Genomic DNA, 19,016 nt, shown 5'->3' on the forward strand with positions numbered 1-19,016 from the left:
TTTTTGTGAAAGTGTGGCATACGAAAGTTATGACCAGTAATGCATCATACCTAGCCAGATGGCATAATATCATGATTCTGAACTACTCTTTGCTTGAGGTGCTGATTTCGTAGCGCGGTAAAGGTGCATCTGGAAGCGCATATTTTCCAAAGGAATCGGGTAAGTGAGCTTCTCAGGAAGTCGAAACCACCGCGACTCCTGAGACTCTATCTTTTGCCAGGTGCAATCCTCGGCTGATGCTAGCACCTTGTCAAGCAGCCAGAGCATTGGGTATTTTTTGGCCTCCTTGCCAACTGTGGCCTCAGAATATGACCCCGGGCTGTCGACAACGAGGAGTAATGAGCCCGAAGGGATCGCGGCTGTAAGATCCAGTAAGAATTGGGTTGTTTTGCCTATACCACCTGCTGTAAACAGCTCGTTGAGGGTGAAGAAGAGTGTCACCAGGCAAGGGCTCTCGTCGGGGAAAATCTCAACGAGCTCTGAAGATAGAACATCTTTTTGAAGGAACTTTGCAGTGAGCCTTGCAGGCTCGATGAGCGAGCGGTTGTTTGCCTTTGCTTCTGCGTTGGCCCATTGAGGCAGACTGGGCGGCGTGGTGACATGGCCGGCGAGGGAGTCAACGATAGCTCCCCAAGGCCCCGAGTCTATAAGATTGACAGTTCCAGACCTGTCTGGCGCCTGGGATAGGTAAGCAGCAAAAGCGGCAACCTCTGCTGAGCCACCTCCGATAGAGACCATGTTCAGAACTGCCGGGGTCTTCTCATCTCCTCCCGTCTCAGTGGGGAACAGCTGCTCGAGATGCTCAACGATGCCAGAAAGCACTTCGGCATACCCCAGGGCCCTGGTCGGACTATACCGCGCCGCGTAGACGCGAAGGTTTGCTTCATCTCCAAAGACGCGCTCAAAGTCACGGTCAAAGAGGCCCTGCTTAACAGCTTGAAGAGTGTTGGTGAAGTCTGGAGAGGTAAGCTCTGTGTTGAACGCTTGTGCAAAGAGATTGAGTATCCTTTGTTGGTCTGGCAAGCTGATCAAATTGCTGTTTGGCTTCTCCACGCTCTTGACAGGGCGCTCAGGAGCCGGCGTTTGTTTTTTTGCGGTCTTGGTGGCTTGTGTCTGCTTCTGTGGCTGTGACTGAGTATTTCTTGTCGGCCTGTTGCCTTTTGGCGGCGCAGGTTTTCCCATCTTGGCGATACCCACGAGAGAAAAAAAACCCCCTTCGATTAGTCGAAATATAACAAAAGCACGGCCCTGCCTGAGTTCGCCCTAATATCTGGTAAAATCAAAACCGGCCTGAGGCGTTACATAATTACAGCCCTATGGCTTTGAGGAAGCAGGGAATTGAAATTCAAATTTACAAAATCTTTTAACCCTAACCCACGTATTCACCCCGCTACCGCGACTACGCAAATGGTGAACCAGGTCGCCGGGATCGGAGCTATAGAGACCTCGCGACCCTGTAACCCGAGACGGCAAAGCTGCTGCATCACTTGAAGCATAATGCTTGACGAGACTCCAGCACATACCCACGCGGGGGGATCATTCCACCTATGAGCAGTTTCGACAACATGCAGGCATCTACTACGTGGTGTGTATACAGTACCTTGAATAATTACCATGCAACACTACCAAGCCCACATATACTGCAGGTATGTATCGGGGTGGTTCCGCATATGATGTCGGCGTGGTCGGATACTGGGCCATGACCAAGCTCTTGTGGCGACCTTGCTAGCTACAGCATCCATCTTTACTCGGATGTGGGTAAGGTTGGTGGGGGTCACTTGTTGTCGCACCGGCAAAATTCAAGATACGGCTAAAACGCCGTGTGAGCTATCAATAAGGTGCCTGTTAAGGTGCCTGCCAATGGCAAGTAAGGTTACTCTGTATCTCGGGGGGGGAAAAAATAAAAAATAAAAAAAAAAATAAAAAAAAAAAAAAAGGACGCAGAGTTACGGGGTAGGTAGAGTAGCAATAAGGCGCGCGAATTAAAACAGTTGCTGAGTATTATCAGTTGCTTAGTGAGCCTTTGCAGGCATCGTCTACTACGTACTGGTCCCCAACAGACTACCGCAAAAGAAATTATCCAAGCCTGCCAAGGTTTACCTTGTCTCCATTCATGAAAGCACGTTGAGAAACACCCAGAACTTAGAACCCACATCTCCAATACGCGGAAAAGTGCCCCTCCCATTTCGTCATGTTGACAACAAACATGACTGCCACACCCAAAAGAAGCTACGACATAATTAGCTGGCTCGCTGGCATCCATAACAAGGTACATTGTACCCGTACGCGTGAAAGGGCTGAGATGACCTGTTGATTTTTCGAGCAACTTAACGAGCTACCAAACTCCCTGTCTCTTACTTGGGCAAATTAAAGCAAATATTTTCATACATAGATAGTACTGAAGTATAATATATTGCAAAGGATAAATGATAGACATCAGCAGTATGGGGCAGCTGGTAAATCTCAAAAGAAGAGGTAATGAATGCCTCGACTCAAGTGCTTGCCACCAATGATGGCAGACGGACCTCGAGGTCCTGTCTTGCATAGTGTCCGAGCTCTTACTCGCCCGCCGCGCAGGTCCCGGCCGTAGCTACCTCTGAGAGAAGTCCGCAAAGGCAAAGCCGATCCGTCCATACCCTGCATATTTGCCGCGTCGACTTTGCTTGGGTGACCCCCCAAAAAAAATTAACCCCACCACCAATGGACCAGGCCAAAAAGTCCGCATTTCGCAGCATGCCTCCTCAAGATCCAGCTTAAAACACGACGAACCTCCTCTTCCACATCACGTCTCCATCTTGACCTACTCTTACGTCCAATTCTTCAGCTGGATTCTGAGAGCGCCGTCAAGCTTTTTGATTTCAATTGATAGATTATACCCCCAAAAAGGTCGCAATCATGGGTTTCTCGGAAGTGGACAAGAAAGCTATCAACACAATCCGCGTTCTCGCTGTAAGTGTCAATGATGTTAACACCCCGCCCCCGCCATTGATGCTGTCCCAAGCAGCACAACTCGACACGAGGCTGCGGTCACCCATATCGCAACGCCCTGAGTGATCACGAGAATCAACGTTCGAATATTCGAGCCCTTTAAACATACTCATAATTATAAGGACTTGAAATATCTAACTTAATACTTCGGCTTTGTAGGCAGACGCTACATTCAATGCCAACTCCGGACATCCCGGTGCCCCCATGTAAGAATCTCAGCTCTGCTCAAGAATTAGCTCTACACAAGCAAGATTGATAACTGACATGACATTAGGGGCATGGCGCCGGTCGCCCACGTCCTCTGGGACAAGATCATGAAGTTCAACCCTAAGAACCCCAGCTGGTTGAACCGTGATCGCTTTGTTTTGTCGTAAGTCCCGAAGTATCACCTTACATCCCAAGATATATTGGCGAGTACGATACTCGGATATTAAAATCGCTGACCACTATCTCCAGGAACGGCCACGGTTGCATGCTGCAATATGCTCTTCTGCACCTCTTTGGTTACGCTGTCTCCATGGACGACCTCAGGAAGTTCAGGGTATGTCAGGTCATACAAAAACGCTCTCAAGAACTCGCTCTAACATACAACCACCAATACTGTAGCAAGTCGACAGCATCACACCCGGTCACCCCGAGGCCCATGACACTCCCGGCATTGAGGTCACAACGGGTCCCCTTGGTCAGGGTATCTGCAACGCCGTCGGTCTGGCCATGGCACAAGCACACACTGCTGCTACATTTAACAAGGATGGCTTCAACCTGATTGACAACTACACATACTGCTTCCTCGGCGATGGCTGCTTGATGGAGGGTGTTTCGAGCGAGGCCTGCTCCCTGGCCGGTCACCTCCAGCTCGGAAACCTGATCGCCATCTGGGATGACAACCACATTTCCATTGATGGTGACACCAACCAGGCTTTCACTGAGGACGTTGCCAAGCGTTACGAGTCTTACGGCTGGCACGTCGAGGTCGTCAAGGATGGCGACAACGACTTGGAGGGCATTGAGGCCGCCATCAAGAAGTGCCAGCAGGTCAAGGACAAGCCGTCCCTGATCCAGCTTAGGACCATCATTGGCTTTGGCTCAACCCAGCAGGGAACTCACGGAGTTCACGGCTCCCCCCTGAAGGCTGATGACCTGAAGCAGCTCAAGGAGAAGTTTGGCTTCAACCCCGACGAGAGCTTTGCTGTCCCCCAGGAGGTTTACGACCTTTACAACAAGAAGGCTGCCGAGGGCGCTGCCCTTGAGGAGGAGTGGAATCAGCTGTTCGCCAAGTACGGTGAGCAGTACAAGGCTGAGCACGATGACCTCGTCCGCCGTCAAACGGGTGAACTTCCCCAGGGCTGGGAGAAGAACCTCCCCACGTACACGCCTTCGGACCCCGCTATTGCCTCGCGTAAACTGTCCGAGACCGTTCTCACCAAGATTGAGGCTGCCATTCCCGAGCTTGTTGGAGGATCCGCCGATCTTACTGGTTCCAACCTGACGAGGTGGAAGGGTGCTGTCGACTTCCAGCCCCCTGCGCTGAAGCTGGGTGACTCCAACTACGCTGGTCGCTACATCCGCTACGGTGTCCGTGAGCACGGTATGGGTGCCATCATGAACGGCTTGGCTGCCTACGGTACCATCCTTCCTTTCGCCGGTACCTTCCTGAACTTCGTATCGTACGCCGCCGGTGCCGTCCGTCTCTCAGCCCTGTCGCACGTCCGCCTGATCTGGGTTGCCACCCACGACTCGATTGGTCTGGGTGAGGATGGCCCTACCCACCAGCCTATTGAGACTCTGGCACACTTCCGTGCTCTCCCCAACTGCATGGTTTGGAGGCCTGCCGACGGAAACGAGACGAGCGCTGCTTACTACGTTGCCCTTACCTCCAAGCACACTCCCAGCATCATTGCGCTTTCGCGTCAGAACCTTCCTCAGCTCGAGGGCTCGACCATCGAGAAGGCCATCAAGGGAGGCTACGTCGCCCACGAGGTTGAGGGTGCTCAGGTCACCCTTGTTTCGACTGGTTCCGAGGTCGGCATCTGCATCGACGCCGTCAAGTACTTGGCCGAGAAGCACAGCATCAAGGCCCGTGTTGTCTCGATGCCCTGCTTCGAGGTGTTCGACGCTCAGTCTAAGGAGTACAAGCTCTCGGTTCTCCCCGACGGCATCCCATCGCTGTCTGTTGAGGTCATGAGCACCATGGGTTGGGAGAGGTATACCCACGAGCAGTTCGGTCTCAACCGTTTTGGGGCCTCAGGCCCGTACAAGGACGTCTACAAGGTAAGGCATGGCACTGACAAATCCTACAGATATCCCAGTGTTCCATATGAATCCGAGCTGACAGCACAAACCCTCCACAGAAATTCGAGTTCACGCCCGAGGGCATCGCCAAGCGCGCTGTCGCCACGATCGACTTCTGGAAGGACGTTCCCAACGTTCGCTCGCCCATCAACCGTGCGTTCCAGCAAATTATCTAAGTTTTGTAACAAAACAGGCGTTGTGGGGATGCGCAGGAAATCTCGAGATAGACCAAATGACATATGCCAAGCGACGTTCATCCAACCTTTTTTTGCCTTTTAATAATGAGCTTATTTTAAAAAGTTATTAGCCAAGAAGTCGACAAGGTGCTGTTGAATGTCATGTCTTGTGATGCGTGAATGCGAATATATTTGAATCCCAAAATGAAAACGAAACAAAACACCGGATGGGTTTCCCCAACTTTTGTAAGGCCCCAAACTCCTCAGCATGCGTGTTGACCCCTGAATGATGAGTTGGATCTTGCCCTTCCTCAAATGAAGAAAGCCGAGAACGTCGGAAACGTAAAGAAAACACATTATCAAGAAGGTCATTCGGCAGACCAGCGTCGCTGAATTTCACAACCTATCTTCTCCAAGCGAGCAGTGGCTCTCCTGGCGTCGGTTGCCTCTTCAACGCTTGCGCTCAGAACGATACCGACGAGCATTGGAGGGGCGTCTGCGTCTTCGTCTTCCTTGTGGCTATCCATACTATCGCCGTCGTCGTTACTGTCATGATGTTCATGTTCGTCATCGTCGTCGTAATCTGCAGCGTGGCCATTCTTGGCAGCAGCAGCAACAGGTTTGGAAAAGTCCTGGCCGCCATAGTAGGCCGCCCGTTCGGCTTGGGACGCTGCCGAAGAACCGTTCACCCTGAACCCATCGCCGTCCATCTGCGACCTCTGCCCGGTGGTGTTGCTGCTGCTAGGCCTCGAAAAGGCAGACCTGATGGATGACGCAGACAGGCCACGGTGGGGAAGTGGCCTGTGGGGCATCAAGTGAGTTGCACCACCGCCACCACCACCACCACCACCAGGGGGGCCCGCCGCCGTTGCAGCCATTGCCTGTGGATTCGTCGTTGCTGCTACTGGTGGTAGTGCAGAATGATGCTCATCCCGCAGGGCGGCAGGGTCCAGAAAAGTTTGAATCATGACGGGACCTCCGTAGTCGACCAGCACGCGCTGCGGGCGGCCCAGGCCGAAGTGAAGCGCCGCGTCGTGGATGGTGAGCGCCGTCGAGGTAAGACTGGCAAGGGCATCCTGCTTCTTCTGCTGCTCATCGGGGCTGCTGCTGCTGCTGCCGCCGCCGGCACCCGACGCCAACGTCCTCGAGGTGGAGATCAGAGGAGTCAGTGAGCGGTCCGCGAGGTGCAGTGAGAGCTTGGGATGCAGTTGAGGGATAGTAGCCATTGTTGGTTTTTTTGCTTTGGCTTTTGTGATAGTTGATTTAATCCTGACCCCCTGTATTTCTGTCTTTCCTTTTCTCCTCTTTGTGATTCTAATAAATGTTGGGCGTTGGTTGTCTTTTTAACTGTTATTCCCTAATGGTGATGGTTCCCCGGATTTGCTCCATTACAAAATTGTGAGGGGGTTTTAGGAATAAGAAGAGACGGAAGAAGAAGAAAAAAAACACGAGACTTGGCAAGGAAGAATTGGCAAGAGGTGCTGTGCTGTCGAACCAGCCAACTCTTCATTCAAGTGTTTTTGTGAATCCAGAAATTGAATTTGATGCAAGCGGCTCCGCTTGAGGTCACTGATGCCCGGGCCTGTGCACAATGCGTAAGATTTCGGGTATGTCTCGGTTGGTTGGTTATTTATATACCCTTTTTTTTTTGTTTTTTTTAAATAACGGGATGGATGATCTAGTCGGAAAGAAGAGGGGGGGGCAAAGAAAGGGTGCGTGCACACACACCCCTTGTGATGTGATGAACAAGAACTATGCAAGCCAAAACATGTACTCCGTAACTACCTACAGTATGTACGTTCGGTTGGTATTTTAGGTAGGTAAGGCTTGTACGGTGCTGGCAAGAAAGAGACAAACCCGACGTCTGAAAGAGGGTGGAGAGAGAGAGAAGAGAGAGAGAGAGAGAGAGCAGCAAAAGTCGTGGAAGAAGCAAAAAAGAAAAACCAGGAAGTAAAAGAGTCTTAGGAGACGGGATGGCAGAAGTTTGGTTCCTGGTTCTACTAATATTATTTCATCATTGCCCAACTCAACAAGGCTCTGACGAAGCGGGGTTTCCTGATTGATTGTTTTTTTCCTCCTTCTATTTCCTTCAGGGTCACTTCGCTTGGAGCACCAGCGCGCCCGGAATAGGCAAGTCGGGTGTCGAAATAGAAACAATTCAAAACGGCAGGAAAGGAAAATAATTCCAATATTTCCAAGGGAAATCGGAGAGCCAAGTGTCAAAAGCAATTGGGGTGGGAAATTTGAACGTTGCAGGACATGACAAAAAAGAATTTGTGGAAATGGGCTATACTACGCGGTGGTGGTATAACAACGATGAAAACTTGGCACCTTAATAAACCCCCTGTAAAAGCGGGAGTTGATTGCCCATCAAGGCCTGATCCGTTCCTTTGATCTCCACAGGCGCTGGGGTGAAGCTAGCGGTCGCAAACCCCCACTCTCCTTGCAACGAAAGGGCCTGGGGGGGTGGTCGACCGAAACCCACGATTGGTGCAACAAGCGGCAACCGCTGGGATCCAAACCATCCCTGTCAACGAACGACTCGACAACTCTACAGTACACGCCTCACCGAGAGATGCCAGCTTTCGATCAAAGCTCCCCCAGTTCCGCATCACAAGTGGTCACATGCTAACAGCACAGCACCATCCTAAAAATACGATTGGATAACGAGAGCGAGGGATACATCCACCATCAGAGTCCCGCTTGTTTTCAATATCACAATATACCACCAGCGCTGTCTAGTTTCCCTCCCCCTGGCACAAAATCACCATGGCTGATGACGACAAGGCCAAAGCGGAGAAGCTGGCTGCGGCTAAGAAGAGGGCAAGTGATATCGGGGCAGGCTATCCTGATCCCTCCTAATACTACTCACCAACTACGCTTGACAACAAGGACTACTATCACATACTGCAAACCGGCTTGTAAACTAACAGAGAACCTCCCTGGTTTGCAGGTTGAAGCACTAAAAAAACAAAAAGCCAAAAAGGCAGGCGGCGACTCGTCAAAGAAGGCCGACAAACCAAAGGACGCCCCCACACCATCAGCATCAGCAGCAGTAGAGCAAGAGGAGGAGGGCCCCAAGGACGATGCCGCCAAGGATGAGCCGAGCGACGTCGTCGAGCAGACGGTGACGTCTCCGCCGCTCTCAGAAGCCGAGCAGTCGCAGGCGCGCTCGAGCTCGTTCCGCAAGCAGTCTGTCTCTTCAGGCGTAGCGGGGGCCGCACCGCCCACCTCGGGGCTGACGAGCCCTGACCTCCGCGAGACGGCACCGGACATCTACCGCAAGAACATGGCGCGCATCGAGGAGCTTGAAAAGGAGAACAAGCGGCTGGCTAGGGAGTCGACCGAGGCGGAGAAGCGGTGGCAGAAGGCCGAGGAGGAACTGGCTGACTTGCGCGAGGCCGAAGGTGACTCGGGCAAGAAGGCTGGTGGTTCTGACGAGGTTGAGAAGCTTGTAAGTCATAGATGGAGCCACCTGCAACGGCGTCTAGACGTCAGGAAGCGTTACGTGGCTAATTACGATCCGGACCGGTTATAGAAATCCGAACTCGCCTCGCTGCAACGACAAAACGCTCAACTCCAAGCCCGCCGCCACGGCTCCCAGGCGTCCGTCTCACACACGGCCGAGCCGCAGGAGCTGGCCGAGCAGTTGGCTGCCCGCACGGCGACGATCGAGAAGATGGAGCTGGAGATGTCACGGCTGCGCGCCCAGGTCGAGCGCCTGGCGTCCAACACGACGCAATCAGAGCAGGTGACAGCGCTGGAGGAGCGCGCGGCGCGGGCCGAAAAGGCGGCCGGTCAGGCGCAGCGCGAGCTGGCCGACATGAAGAAGAACCTGGAGCGGGCGTCGGAGAAGGCGGTGCGTGAGGGCAGCGAACGGGCCAGCGCCGACACCAAGGTGCGCGCGCTCGAGAAGGAGGCGGCCGAGGCTAAAGAGAAGAGCGAAAAAGAGGCCGCCAGGGCGGACGCGCTGGAGAAGAAGGTGGCGACGCTCACGACGTTGCACCGCGAGCAGGACGCGCGGAGCCAGGCGCTCCGTAAGGACAAGGAGAAGGCCGAGAAGGAGGTCCAGACCCTCTCGGCCAAGGTGGAGACGCTCGAGGCGGAGAACCTCAAGCTGCGCAAGAGGGACGCGCAGGACAGCGGCGGCACCGACAATGACGGCGTGGACGAGCTCGAAGACGAAGGCAGGGCCAAGCTGGAGGCACGCGTGCGCGAGCTCGAGGCCGAGAACCACGATCTCAGAAGCGGCATCTGGCACGAGAAGCGCAAAGAGATGCAGGTCGGGCCCGACGGCCAGTTCTCCGAGGTCGAGCTCACGACGCCTCAGGTCGGCGCCGGCTCGCCGTCGCATCAGCGCAAGGCGTCAGGGTTCGGGGACTTTTTCTCGAGCATCACAGGTGCAGGGGGTCACCATCACCACCAGCATCATCACGACAACGAGCCGCTCCTCGAGGACGACGACGACTTTGAGTTTGACGAAGCCGCCTTTCGCCGCGCCCAGGAGGAGGACGCCAAGAAGCGGATCGAGCGCATCAAGGAGGTCAAGAGGGGGCTCAAGAACTGGGAGGGCTGGAGGCTCGACCTTGTCGAGAGCCGGAGCGTCGGTGGTGAAGGAGTGGGTGAGATATTTGAGGTGTAGAAAAAGAGTGGCTGTTAGACTGTGGAGGAAGATTCTGGGTGTTGTTTGAACACGCCCTATTACGCGTGTTGTATTGCTATGTAGAAATATTACACAATTTTTTCGAAGAATAGACCGGTGTGATATTTGGGATTGATGTCTGCCCGAGCGGTTTTTTCTTCCTGTGCTAGTTATTGCCTGGACAAGTGCATGTAATGATTGGTTCGACTCTTCAGGCTTGTATCTAAGTTTTCTAAAAAACGATGCCCAAAAGTAGAAACTGGGTTCAGGAGTTTCCTTGTTTCTGGCCTTGTGGACACTCTAGGCTTTGACTGGATAGCATTGTTGCCCTAAACTACCGAGGGTGGACAAGTATATAAATCAAATAGAATCACCAAAGCCGGACGACGTGAAATGGGACGGAACACTACGAGGTGCACTTTGCAACCATTCGTGATCCTTCGTGGAAGGCAAGGTATTGGTCTGATGGCAAGTCTGGATCACGTCGACAGCAACATGAGAAAAACGCCAACGCATTCGCTTCTTCAGTCAGATTTAGGCAGCAGTGTGTTTACCGACCCCGGAGCTATGAGACAGGATTGCTGATCACTCCAAAGTCAACGTCACGTATGCTCCGCCACAAGTGCGGGTCATCGGGGGGAAAGCCAGCTGATAGGACGCTCAGTAGACCATAGAATAGAGTTGATTGATACTATTTTCTGCCCTTGGTGGCACTGGTGCCTTGCCAGAAACGAATATATGACAGAATTGCCGCGTGTCCTGCAGCCTATATGTACAGAGTTCTATAAGAATAAAAGGTTCAAAAGGTGGTAATGGGGTATTGTGAAGTAGAGTCTATAATAAATAATACAGCCAATAAACGCCGATGAAAAAGGGACGGGGAAAAAAGGGGAAACGGGTCTCCTGTGATGCTGCCTGCCAACCATATTCGGGGGCTTAGATGAACATAAATAAAGAACAAAACATCAGAACATGAGTTGGTGACATCCAGACCAGATTTGATCTTGATTGTACCTGCTCTACTGATCTGGGATCAAGTAGAGTAAGTCCGAAAGATTAGTGCTGAGTAGCTCACAGCCCCAGATACGCGTATCGCCAGCTCGGAAAGCTCGGTGAGAATAAAAGACAAAACCCAATTCGGAAAAACGCCTGACAAATGCTGGGATCCTTGCTGCTGACCTGCGCACCTCCCTTATCCGAAGAAGCCGCAGGCTTGGCTGAAGAGGTTATCCGGAACTCCGACCTGGGACAATCGTAAAGGGAAAGGCATGAAAATAGAGAATTTCGCGTTGATACTAACAAAAAAAAAGAAAAAAAAAGAAGAAGTTGATGGATTGGGTGGTAGGTGTTGGGTGGTCACTATCCAGTCACGACGAACAAAGGTCGTAGGAACTTCGATATAACATAGTTCTCACTGCATTAGGTCGCGTGCTTGTAGATCTGTGATTTGCTGCATCATTGCGGCGATCTGCTGCGTTTGGGTGTCGAGTTTTTGCCGTAGCTCTTCGTTCTCGAGTCGCTGCTTCTTAACTTCGGCACGCAGCTCGGCAACGTCATCCTCTGTCTCGCGTTTTCGCTTGACACCCGCCTCACTTGCCGCGTCATCCGTGTCGCCCTCTGCATTTGATGGGGAACCATTACGGTGACATCGCCGCAGGTGCTCGTTGAGGTTCTCTTGGCGCGAGAAACCTTTGCCCGTGTGTCGCTTGCAAGTTGGGTGAGGGCAGTTGAGGGGGTTCTTGGGCCCCCCGTGCTTTGCGTGAACCTCACGCTCGTGACGAAGGAGGCCACCGGAGTAAGTGAAGCCCGGGAGTTTTTCGCAGCCTTCTGCCGTACACTTATACGGCCTATCATGCTTGTCCATGTGTTTGCTACGTAAAAAAATATGTTAGCAACTGAGAAGAGTCTGTAGAGACTGGTAGCATTTTTTACTTACTTCCATTCGCATTTGCGACTGAATTCTCGAATCTCTTCATTGCAGTTCGGCCATGTACATATGAACTTTCCAGTGAGGTTCTTCGTGGCTTGGCGAGCAGGCTTGGGTATTGCCTTCATCCGTGGTGCTCCCGTCGGCTGAGGGGACTCTGCATCTTTCACGATCATCTCTGGAGACATCTGCGGTGGTTCCGGTACATCGGCAAGGCCATGTACCAAGACCATCCTTTGTTCCGCCTCTCCCATCAACGGTTCAGGTGCGTGGTCATGATAGCCGTTAACTGCAGCTGCCAACTCCGTCACCACATCAGCATCGTCGAACCTTGTGCCATCGTCTGTCTGCAGCTCGTGAACGTCATGAACGTCATGTACATCATGAACTTCGTGAACTTCGTGCTGAACCTCATGAACATTGTGCGGATCATGCAGCTCATGGGCGTCTTGCAGGTCAGTAACATCGGTTACGTCTGCCACACCCTGTGCCGCTTGCAGCTCATGCACCGCATGGACATCGTGGACATCGGGTAAATCATGGGTTTCATGAACTTCATGATGTTCGTGAACTTCGTGGTGTTCGTGAACGTCGTGAGCTTCGTGGACGTTATGGCTCTCATGAACATCGTGAACATCGTGAACGCCCTGCAGATCCGTCATGTCGTGCGTATCGCCTATGGGTGGATAGCTGCCATCGTGTATGAAGTTCCGGGGTTCGTATGCCACACTCATTGTGAAAATGAGGAAGCTCCAAAGTAGGCCTCCTGTATAATGGGCGCGGCTCAGGCGGGTAGAGCTTCAAAGTGGTGTTGCTAAAATGGTGGCGTGATACGACCTGGCCCAGAACCCTCAGCCGCAGTGAAGCTGCACCGGTCAGGAATAGAGCGACAGCTTCTCTGGTATATGACGTATTGTGGGCTTAGCGGTCGTAGTTGTTGTCGTCGCGGGTTGTCGGAGAGTTCTTGAATGCGATGCGATTCGATGTTAGCCTTAGATTTCTGGATCGATCTTGAATTCTTGTCATGCAAAGGGTACCTTAGCCACCACCAGCCCGCGTAAGGTGAGGGAGCTAAGGTACGCCACAATTGATCCAATTGGTCAAGCTGAGTCATACATAAAAACCTACAACCCGAGGCCACGACAGGCGCGTATGACGCGTGATCAGCGGCGATTTGAGCCATCGTGTGCACGGCCACTTTACGCCACAGTTTTGACCGGATTGGGTAATGCCAAGATTGGCAGCCTGAAGTGAAGGATGAAAGGAGTGAACTTACCGATCCCATATGATTAAATTTGACCATGTTTTGTGAGTAGAAAAGGAATGGGGTTCTTGGGAGGGCCGCCCTATATATATGTTGGCATCCTTTCTCTCGGGAATTGCCGAGTAGTGACTCCTGGCGGGAGATGAGGGAGAAAAAAGAAAGAAAAAAAGAGAAAAAAAAAAAAAACGGTGTCTTATGCTTACCTGGGCCGGGTGATGATAATGACTCACGAGGATTTCTGTTATAAAATCAAGACTTGTTCGCCGGGCTGAAAAGGGTATGAGTTATGTTCTATGTTCCGGTGTAAAGTGTAGCTTCAACTGAAGAATATGGGTTTAAGCCTTCCATAACTGCCTTACCTGCTCGCCAAAGGCAAACTTCCTGTGGCGCACAAAGAGATAGGCAGGCTGCAAGAGCCTTCAAACACCTACTTGCACGGAGGGGTTTTCCTTCTCTTCTAGGCAGCTGAAGGCGTTTACGATACTAAAGGGCAGTGTAGTGTCAAGATAACAGCAAAGCTGTACTAAAAGAGGAATATCTCCGAAGAGCCTAAGCCAAGAAAATAGGCAACTAGCCTATATAAACCAACGGACAAGCAAATATACTGTCATGTGAGAGGGGACTGGATGGAGCTCGTGGATGATGGCGTGCTTCGGTAAAGCCCAAAAGCCTGGCTTTATGGAACATGTTAGGGGGTTTGTGCGTCCAAGCCTCTACTGCCTGCAAACAACACTTTGAAAGTAGATAGGCCGGGTACATACGCAAGTACCCTTGTGAATCCGGAGCTGCCAATCCAAGGATCAAGGGAAGGGGGTCCAAGGCAGATTAGCAGACCGACAACGTTGTGAAAAGCGAAATGTGCCAGAATATCCTCGATTGATTGTGAGATGCCGAGAAAAGAGATAATCTCTCGTGAGAGTTGGTCAAAGACAAAGCGGTAACTGCTAAGTTACACGGCCGAAACATTGTCGGGCTGAAGGATTCTTCTCACCAATGCCCTATGGTACTGAGGCGAGCCTAATTGTTGCCTGGAGCCCGGCACATATCTGCAATCGCCGATTGCTTGCCATGGTTCAACCCGGGACAGACTTACGTGGCTCAACAGTGGCAGGGGATCCTCTGACACTTGCCGGCTCGAAGCGAGGTAGATCTTATGGGCTATGATGCTTGGGATGGTGTTTTGTCAACGATGAGATGTTAACTTTGCAGGTAGATGCTTGCAAAGTTAAGGCCAATAGCCGGTTTACTGCCACATCCAGGCATGCCAACAGGTATGACTGGATGGCCGCATGCTGCCTCTCTACCCACTTGGGCAGGTCTTATAAGTACCTGAGCCAGGGAGGCGAATTCGGTTGGGCCCCCTTTTACTTTGGGTCAAGGCCGAGTTAGAGAGAGGGAGGGAGTCATACCTTGACAGTGGTGCCACGCAGAAAAATAGATGCGGTGGGTGTGTGGGCAGCTCAATACGGGAGGCCAAGATAGATACCTACCTAGTTTCAGGCAACCGATTGGGTCTTGTGAAATATCGTGTGTATGACGATAGTTCAAGCCGAAGATCCGCCTTGTTTGGTGATTGTGGGTTTTTATTGATCGATCTTGGGCGTTTGTGGCCTCTATCGCTGCAACAACAGTACCGTGATTTTCTTCTTTTGGTAGTAACATAATAGTCCTAGTACGAAAGCGCCGGCTCCAAAACTTGGATTCACGCGAGCAGGACTTCCCGTGCAGATTTGGGCTTTGATGCATCTCTGTAACAGGGGGGTTTTGCTCTTGTTGGTGAGTAGGTAGTAAAAAGCGATGAAATTGGATAATTGAAGCTCCTTCCTTAGGCTGGATCGTGGATTGATTGGGTTTTGTGAGCCTTGATGCCAGAAAATCGAGGCTGATGTGAATGAATTGCCTTGAGGCCTGAGGCGACGGTATTTGCATACAGTTTAGTTTTCCTACCTTACCTACCTTAGGCAGCAGCGCGACTTTCACAGGCATGCAGGCGGGTAATAAATCAATCATCTCAGTATTTCTGACTGGTCAATTCATTCTATTCCTGTAGGCGCTTGCTTCAATTGCCTACCACTTCATACGGTAAATTGTTTGAAGACGATCACTATGTTGCGATTATTCGACGATTATTCTAGACCAGCTTCTACGATCTAGAACCAGATCTAGTCTAGATCTACATATTTAGATCGTGTACTATGTAAATGGCGGATAACTAACAACAAAATAAAAATATGTCTGTCTATTCAGCAACATTTCAACCTTGCATATTTTAAATATACTGTATATTCATTACGTTATTTTTTTTTTTTTTTTCTTTTTTCTTTTCCACACTTGCCCTCAGTTTTTGCCAGAATTGACTTGCATTTCATCCTGCAAGGGTTTGCATCTGCCACTAGTGTTCTCGATTGTAATTAAAATCCTCCGCTTGCAAAGAAATGAATGACTATGCGGCAATTTACACCGCCCGGCCAGCGCGGTTAAGTGCGGTTGTGGGTGGGGGGTTGGTTCACTGACGGATTTTCTTTGACAGTGACTTAGTTACCTACCTACCTACCTAGGTACCTATCTTAAACCATTACTCGAAGAAAATCTTTCTAAAGTCTAAAATAAAAATCTTACTGTTACACCAATTGCATTACCCTTCTGCTCAAGTCTTTATTTTTAAGAAACATAGTATTCCAAGTCTACTCAACCACCTAGAATTCAAAACTGTCACAGCCACAAAGCTTTCCGGACGATCACCATTCCTCAAGCACTATAAAGGCCACCTGAAAAGACTGGTTGCACGCATCTCCATTGCTCCAAGGTCGAAGTAAGGGTAAGCCTCAGATGCCAGGATCGGTGGAAGGGTCGCCTTCGCGCGGCCATGTAAAGCCAGTCGATGGAGATGCATTGGATCGCCAAGAGCAAGGCGTGCCTTCGGAGGAGGACTACGACACAGAGAGGGTTGAACAAGTGTACAGGTAGGTATATACATGTTACTGCCAGTTTCATCCCTTCTCTAGATCGGCAGTATCGTCGTTGTTGCCCACAATGTTTTATGACAACTAACTGAATTGGAATATTAGAAAACTTGACTTTCGAATCATCTCAGGTGTGTGGGATGCTTGAAGTAAACACATAAAAGACATCCAGTGAGCCGGCCTCCTGAAGCTAACCATTCATTGCCACCCTTTCTTGACAGCTTTCTGGATTCTTTACTTTCTCTGCTCCGCAATTAGATCCAACATTGGCATCGCCCAGACTATGAACAAGTCCGTGGGTCATGATCTGATGACGGTCTTGAACCTGACCCCGAGAGACACCTCAACGGCACTCTCATTGTTCTACGTGGCCTATGTCATTTTCGATTGTCCATCAAACCTAGTCATGAGTAAACTGAGCCCACGAGTCTGGATGGCCCGCATAGTGTTTGCCGTCGGTGTCATTGGGACCTGTTTTGCCGCCGTGCAAGACGCATGGAGTGTCAAGTAAGTCCAAGGTGCTGACACATCTGTGGTTCGGTTTTTTTTTAAGGAAAGGGAGAAGTCACTAAGTAGATTACCCGTAGGCTTTTACGCTTCCTCTTGGGCGTGGTAATCGCCGGTATGTGGCCCGGCATGGCCTACTACCTCACGCTGTTTTACCCACCCTCGAGGACCGGTAAGCGAATTGGCCAGTATTTTACCGCAGCTCAGGTTTCAGCTGCCGTTGTCGGTCTTGTGTCTGCTGGTTTCCAACAGATGGACGGCCTTGGGGGTCTTGTAGGATTCCGATGGATGTTCCTCATCTACGGCCTCACCGCTGTGGTCTTGGGATTCGTGCTTTTGTGGTGGCTACCAGAACGACCACTGCCCCCTGGACAGAAACGTGTCCGGAGCCGTTGGAGCAAATGGCTGCCGGCTACCCCCGAAGCACTCACGGGCGAAGATGCCATTGTTCATTACAAGGAGCTGAGAAGGGTCTATCACCCTAGGTCGTGGACGTTGAGGGATCTAGGCCTGGTTCTCATCGACTGGCGCTTGTGGCCCCTGACGTTTATGTACTTTGGGGTTGTGGGGGTCGGCATCGGTACTCAGCTCTACGGCACAGTCATTATTTCGTCCATAAACTCCGAGTTTACCGGTGTGCAGCTCAGTCTTCTGTTTGCACCCATCTGGATTGTAAGTTGAATAATGCCATGCACTCACTGTACTGGTCGGTTGGACTCACTACTAACATAATTTGTAGATGGATCTGATTGCCATTCTGCTCGTCACTCCAATCTCTGACCGGTTCCATCGCCACCGGGCCGAGTTCTTCTCTGCTGCAACATCGATACAAATCGCCGGTCTTCTGACCGTCACGTTCGCCCCTCGGACCAACCCTTGGGCGCGCTATGGAGGTCTTCTCCTCGTCGGCTTTGGCCTTGGCCCAACGGTCCCCATCTGCATGACTTGGACCAACGAGATCTTTCAACGTCGCCATGGCGAGGTGGGCGTCGCAGCCGCCTCAGCCCTGGTCTCGGGGCTTGGGAACCTGGGTAGCATCGTGACCACATATGCCCTGTACACTGGGTGGCCCGAGGATGCCGCGTCGGGTCCCCTGCAGTACCGCAAGAGCAATCTGGTTATGATTGCGATCCTCGTCGTTAGTATCGTCAGCAGCTTTGCGAACAAGGCTCTGCTGAGAATCTTTGGAAATCAGCCTTCCCGGAAGCTCATGGCCGACGAGGCTTCAACCTCCGGGGATGATGGCAGCTTCCAGGACGGAGCTGCTCGCCGTGAGGCTCAGCAACGCGGCTTCGGTCGGCTTTGGGGAAACAAACGTTCCTAGCCTGCCTATTCAAGTCGTATGAGATTGCTGCTCCATTTTCAGTCTGGTCCAAGGCTAGAATGCTCCTGAGAAGCAGCTAAGAGGGTGTGACCGAGATGCGACGAGAGTAGCTCAGAGGGTGTGTTCAACAACAAATATTCCGGAAGAAAACGCGACATACTCGACAAGCCATTAATCATCTTTTCTCTCCGGGACCAAGACCGGAAACAGCTCAACCTGGTTTCGGCAACCGTTTCATCATTTCTATTTCCTCTCTTATTTTCCCACATCTTTTTTATGTCTTTGGCTTTATGATACCCCATCCGTGTTTGGATACGCTGTCTTCCGAAGGTCTTTGCCCTCTCGGCAGCGATAGTGCTCTGTACGCCATCGTTGCAGACGGCGTGTTGAACCGAGACCGGATCATGCGGCGACAATGCTTTCTACGCTATCGTCGGCGGTTTCGTGGGAACACCTCTTCTTTCGATCTATTTTTGGACGAGAGCAAGGGCCGTTTTTTTTTCTTCTTCTTCTTTCTGCAACAATTTTTACAAGAGAAGTGAGGGTGTCTGTTTTGTAATCACTAGTCGATCCTTTTTGCAATTCTATGACCCCCTGATTCTTGCACAAGGATTTCTTGGTCAAGTAATTAAGCCCGCGACTTCTTAAGTTCGTCATAGCTGTGGTTTTAATCAAATCGTCACCCTCCAACGCAGTCTCGTTCATTTATGCCAGTTGATTGAATATGATCGCGTCAGGTTGACAGGCTTCCCTGAGGGAATCTCCTTCTATGTCAAATGGTAAATAATGAACGCCCTGGATACTGTGAGCTTTTAAATCAGAGACGCTACTACGGATTGATAGGCCAATATGGATAGTGTGAAGGGGTTTAAAAGGCATTTATTTACATCGAGCATTTCTCCCAAGAAATAGCACCTTGCCGAGCTATCCATG

At 51.2% G+C, this 19,016-nt stretch overlaps 7 protein-coding genes across 7 annotated transcripts; 3 read left to right on the forward strand and 4 right to left on the reverse strand.

The window, feature by feature from the left end:
* Nucleotides 1–69: 69 nt before the first annotated feature.
* On the reverse strand, nt 70–1,182 carry PgNI_05619 (uncharacterized protein; the record flags this gene model as incomplete). Its single annotated transcript, XM_031125650.1, has 1 exon — nt 70–1,182. The coding sequence occupies one exon, from the start codon at nt 1,180–1,182 to the stop codon at nt 70–72; it is 1,113 nt and encodes a 370-aa protein (XP_030983220.1).
* A 1,601-nt stretch (nt 1,183–2,783) lies between these two features.
* On the forward strand, nt 2,784–6,357 carry PgNI_05620 (uncharacterized protein). The gene is made up of 6 exons (XM_031125651.1): nt 2,784–2,949; nt 3,148–3,194; nt 3,263–3,358; nt 3,445–3,529; nt 3,595–5,259; nt 5,340–6,357. The coding sequence occupies exons 1-6, from the start codon at nt 2,896–2,898 to the stop codon at nt 5,454–5,456; spliced, it is 2,064 nt and encodes a 687-aa protein (XP_030982498.1). The 5' UTR covers nt 2,784–2,895; the 3' UTR covers nt 5,457–6,357.
* Nucleotides 5,825–6,682, reverse strand: PgNI_05621 (uncharacterized protein; the record flags this gene model as incomplete). Its single annotated transcript, XM_031125652.1, has 1 exon — nt 5,825–6,682. The coding sequence occupies one exon, from the start codon at nt 6,680–6,682 to the stop codon at nt 5,825–5,827; it is 858 nt and encodes a 285-aa protein (XP_030982499.1).
* Nucleotides 6,683–8,225: 1,543 nt separating this feature from the next.
* PgNI_05622 (uncharacterized protein) lies at nt 8,226–10,098 on the forward strand (the record flags this gene model as incomplete). The annotated part of the gene is made up of 3 exons (XM_031125653.1): nt 8,226–8,283; nt 8,390–8,910; nt 8,995–10,098. 3 exons carry the CDS (start codon nt 8,226–8,228, stop codon nt 10,096–10,098), a joined length of 1,683 nt encoding a protein of 560 aa, XP_030982500.1.
* Nucleotides 10,099–11,509: 1,411 nt separating this feature from the next.
* PgNI_05623 (uncharacterized protein) lies at nt 11,510–12,759 on the reverse strand (the record flags this gene model as incomplete). The annotated part of the gene is made up of 2 exons (XM_031125654.1): nt 11,510–11,969; nt 12,035–12,759. The coding sequence occupies 2 exons, from the start codon at nt 12,757–12,759 to the stop codon at nt 11,510–11,512; spliced, it is 1,185 nt and encodes a 394-aa protein (XP_030982870.1).
* A 1,479-nt stretch (nt 12,760–14,238) lies between these two features.
* On the reverse strand, nt 14,239–15,199 carry PgNI_05624 (uncharacterized protein; the record flags this gene model as incomplete). The annotated part of the gene is made up of 3 exons (XM_031125655.1): nt 14,780–15,199; nt 14,383–14,447; nt 14,239–14,262 (listed from the first exon to the last, which is right to left on the reverse strand). The coding sequence occupies exons 1-3, from the start codon at nt 15,033–15,035 to the stop codon at nt 14,239–14,241; spliced, it is 345 nt and encodes a 114-aa protein (XP_030982494.1). The 5' UTR covers nt 15,036–15,199.
* Nucleotides 15,200–15,880: 681 nt separating this feature from the next.
* Nucleotides 15,881–18,748, forward strand: PgNI_05625 (uncharacterized protein). Its single transcript, XM_031125656.1, has 5 exons — nt 15,881–16,252; nt 16,358–16,383; nt 16,474–16,759; nt 16,840–17,431; nt 17,499–18,748. Exons 1-5 carry the CDS (start codon nt 16,119–16,121, stop codon nt 18,081–18,083), a joined length of 1,623 nt encoding a protein of 540 aa, XP_030983111.1. The 5' UTR covers nt 15,881–16,118; the 3' UTR covers nt 18,084–18,748.
* The last annotated feature ends 268 nt before the right edge of the window (nt 18,749–19,016 follow it).

This window comes from Pyricularia grisea, chromosome I (assembly GCF_004355905.1).
Source record: "Pyricularia grisea strain NI907 chromosome I, whole genome shotgun sequence".
NCBI lineage: Eukaryota > Fungi > Ascomycota > Sordariomycetes > Magnaporthales > Pyriculariaceae > Pyricularia > Pyricularia grisea.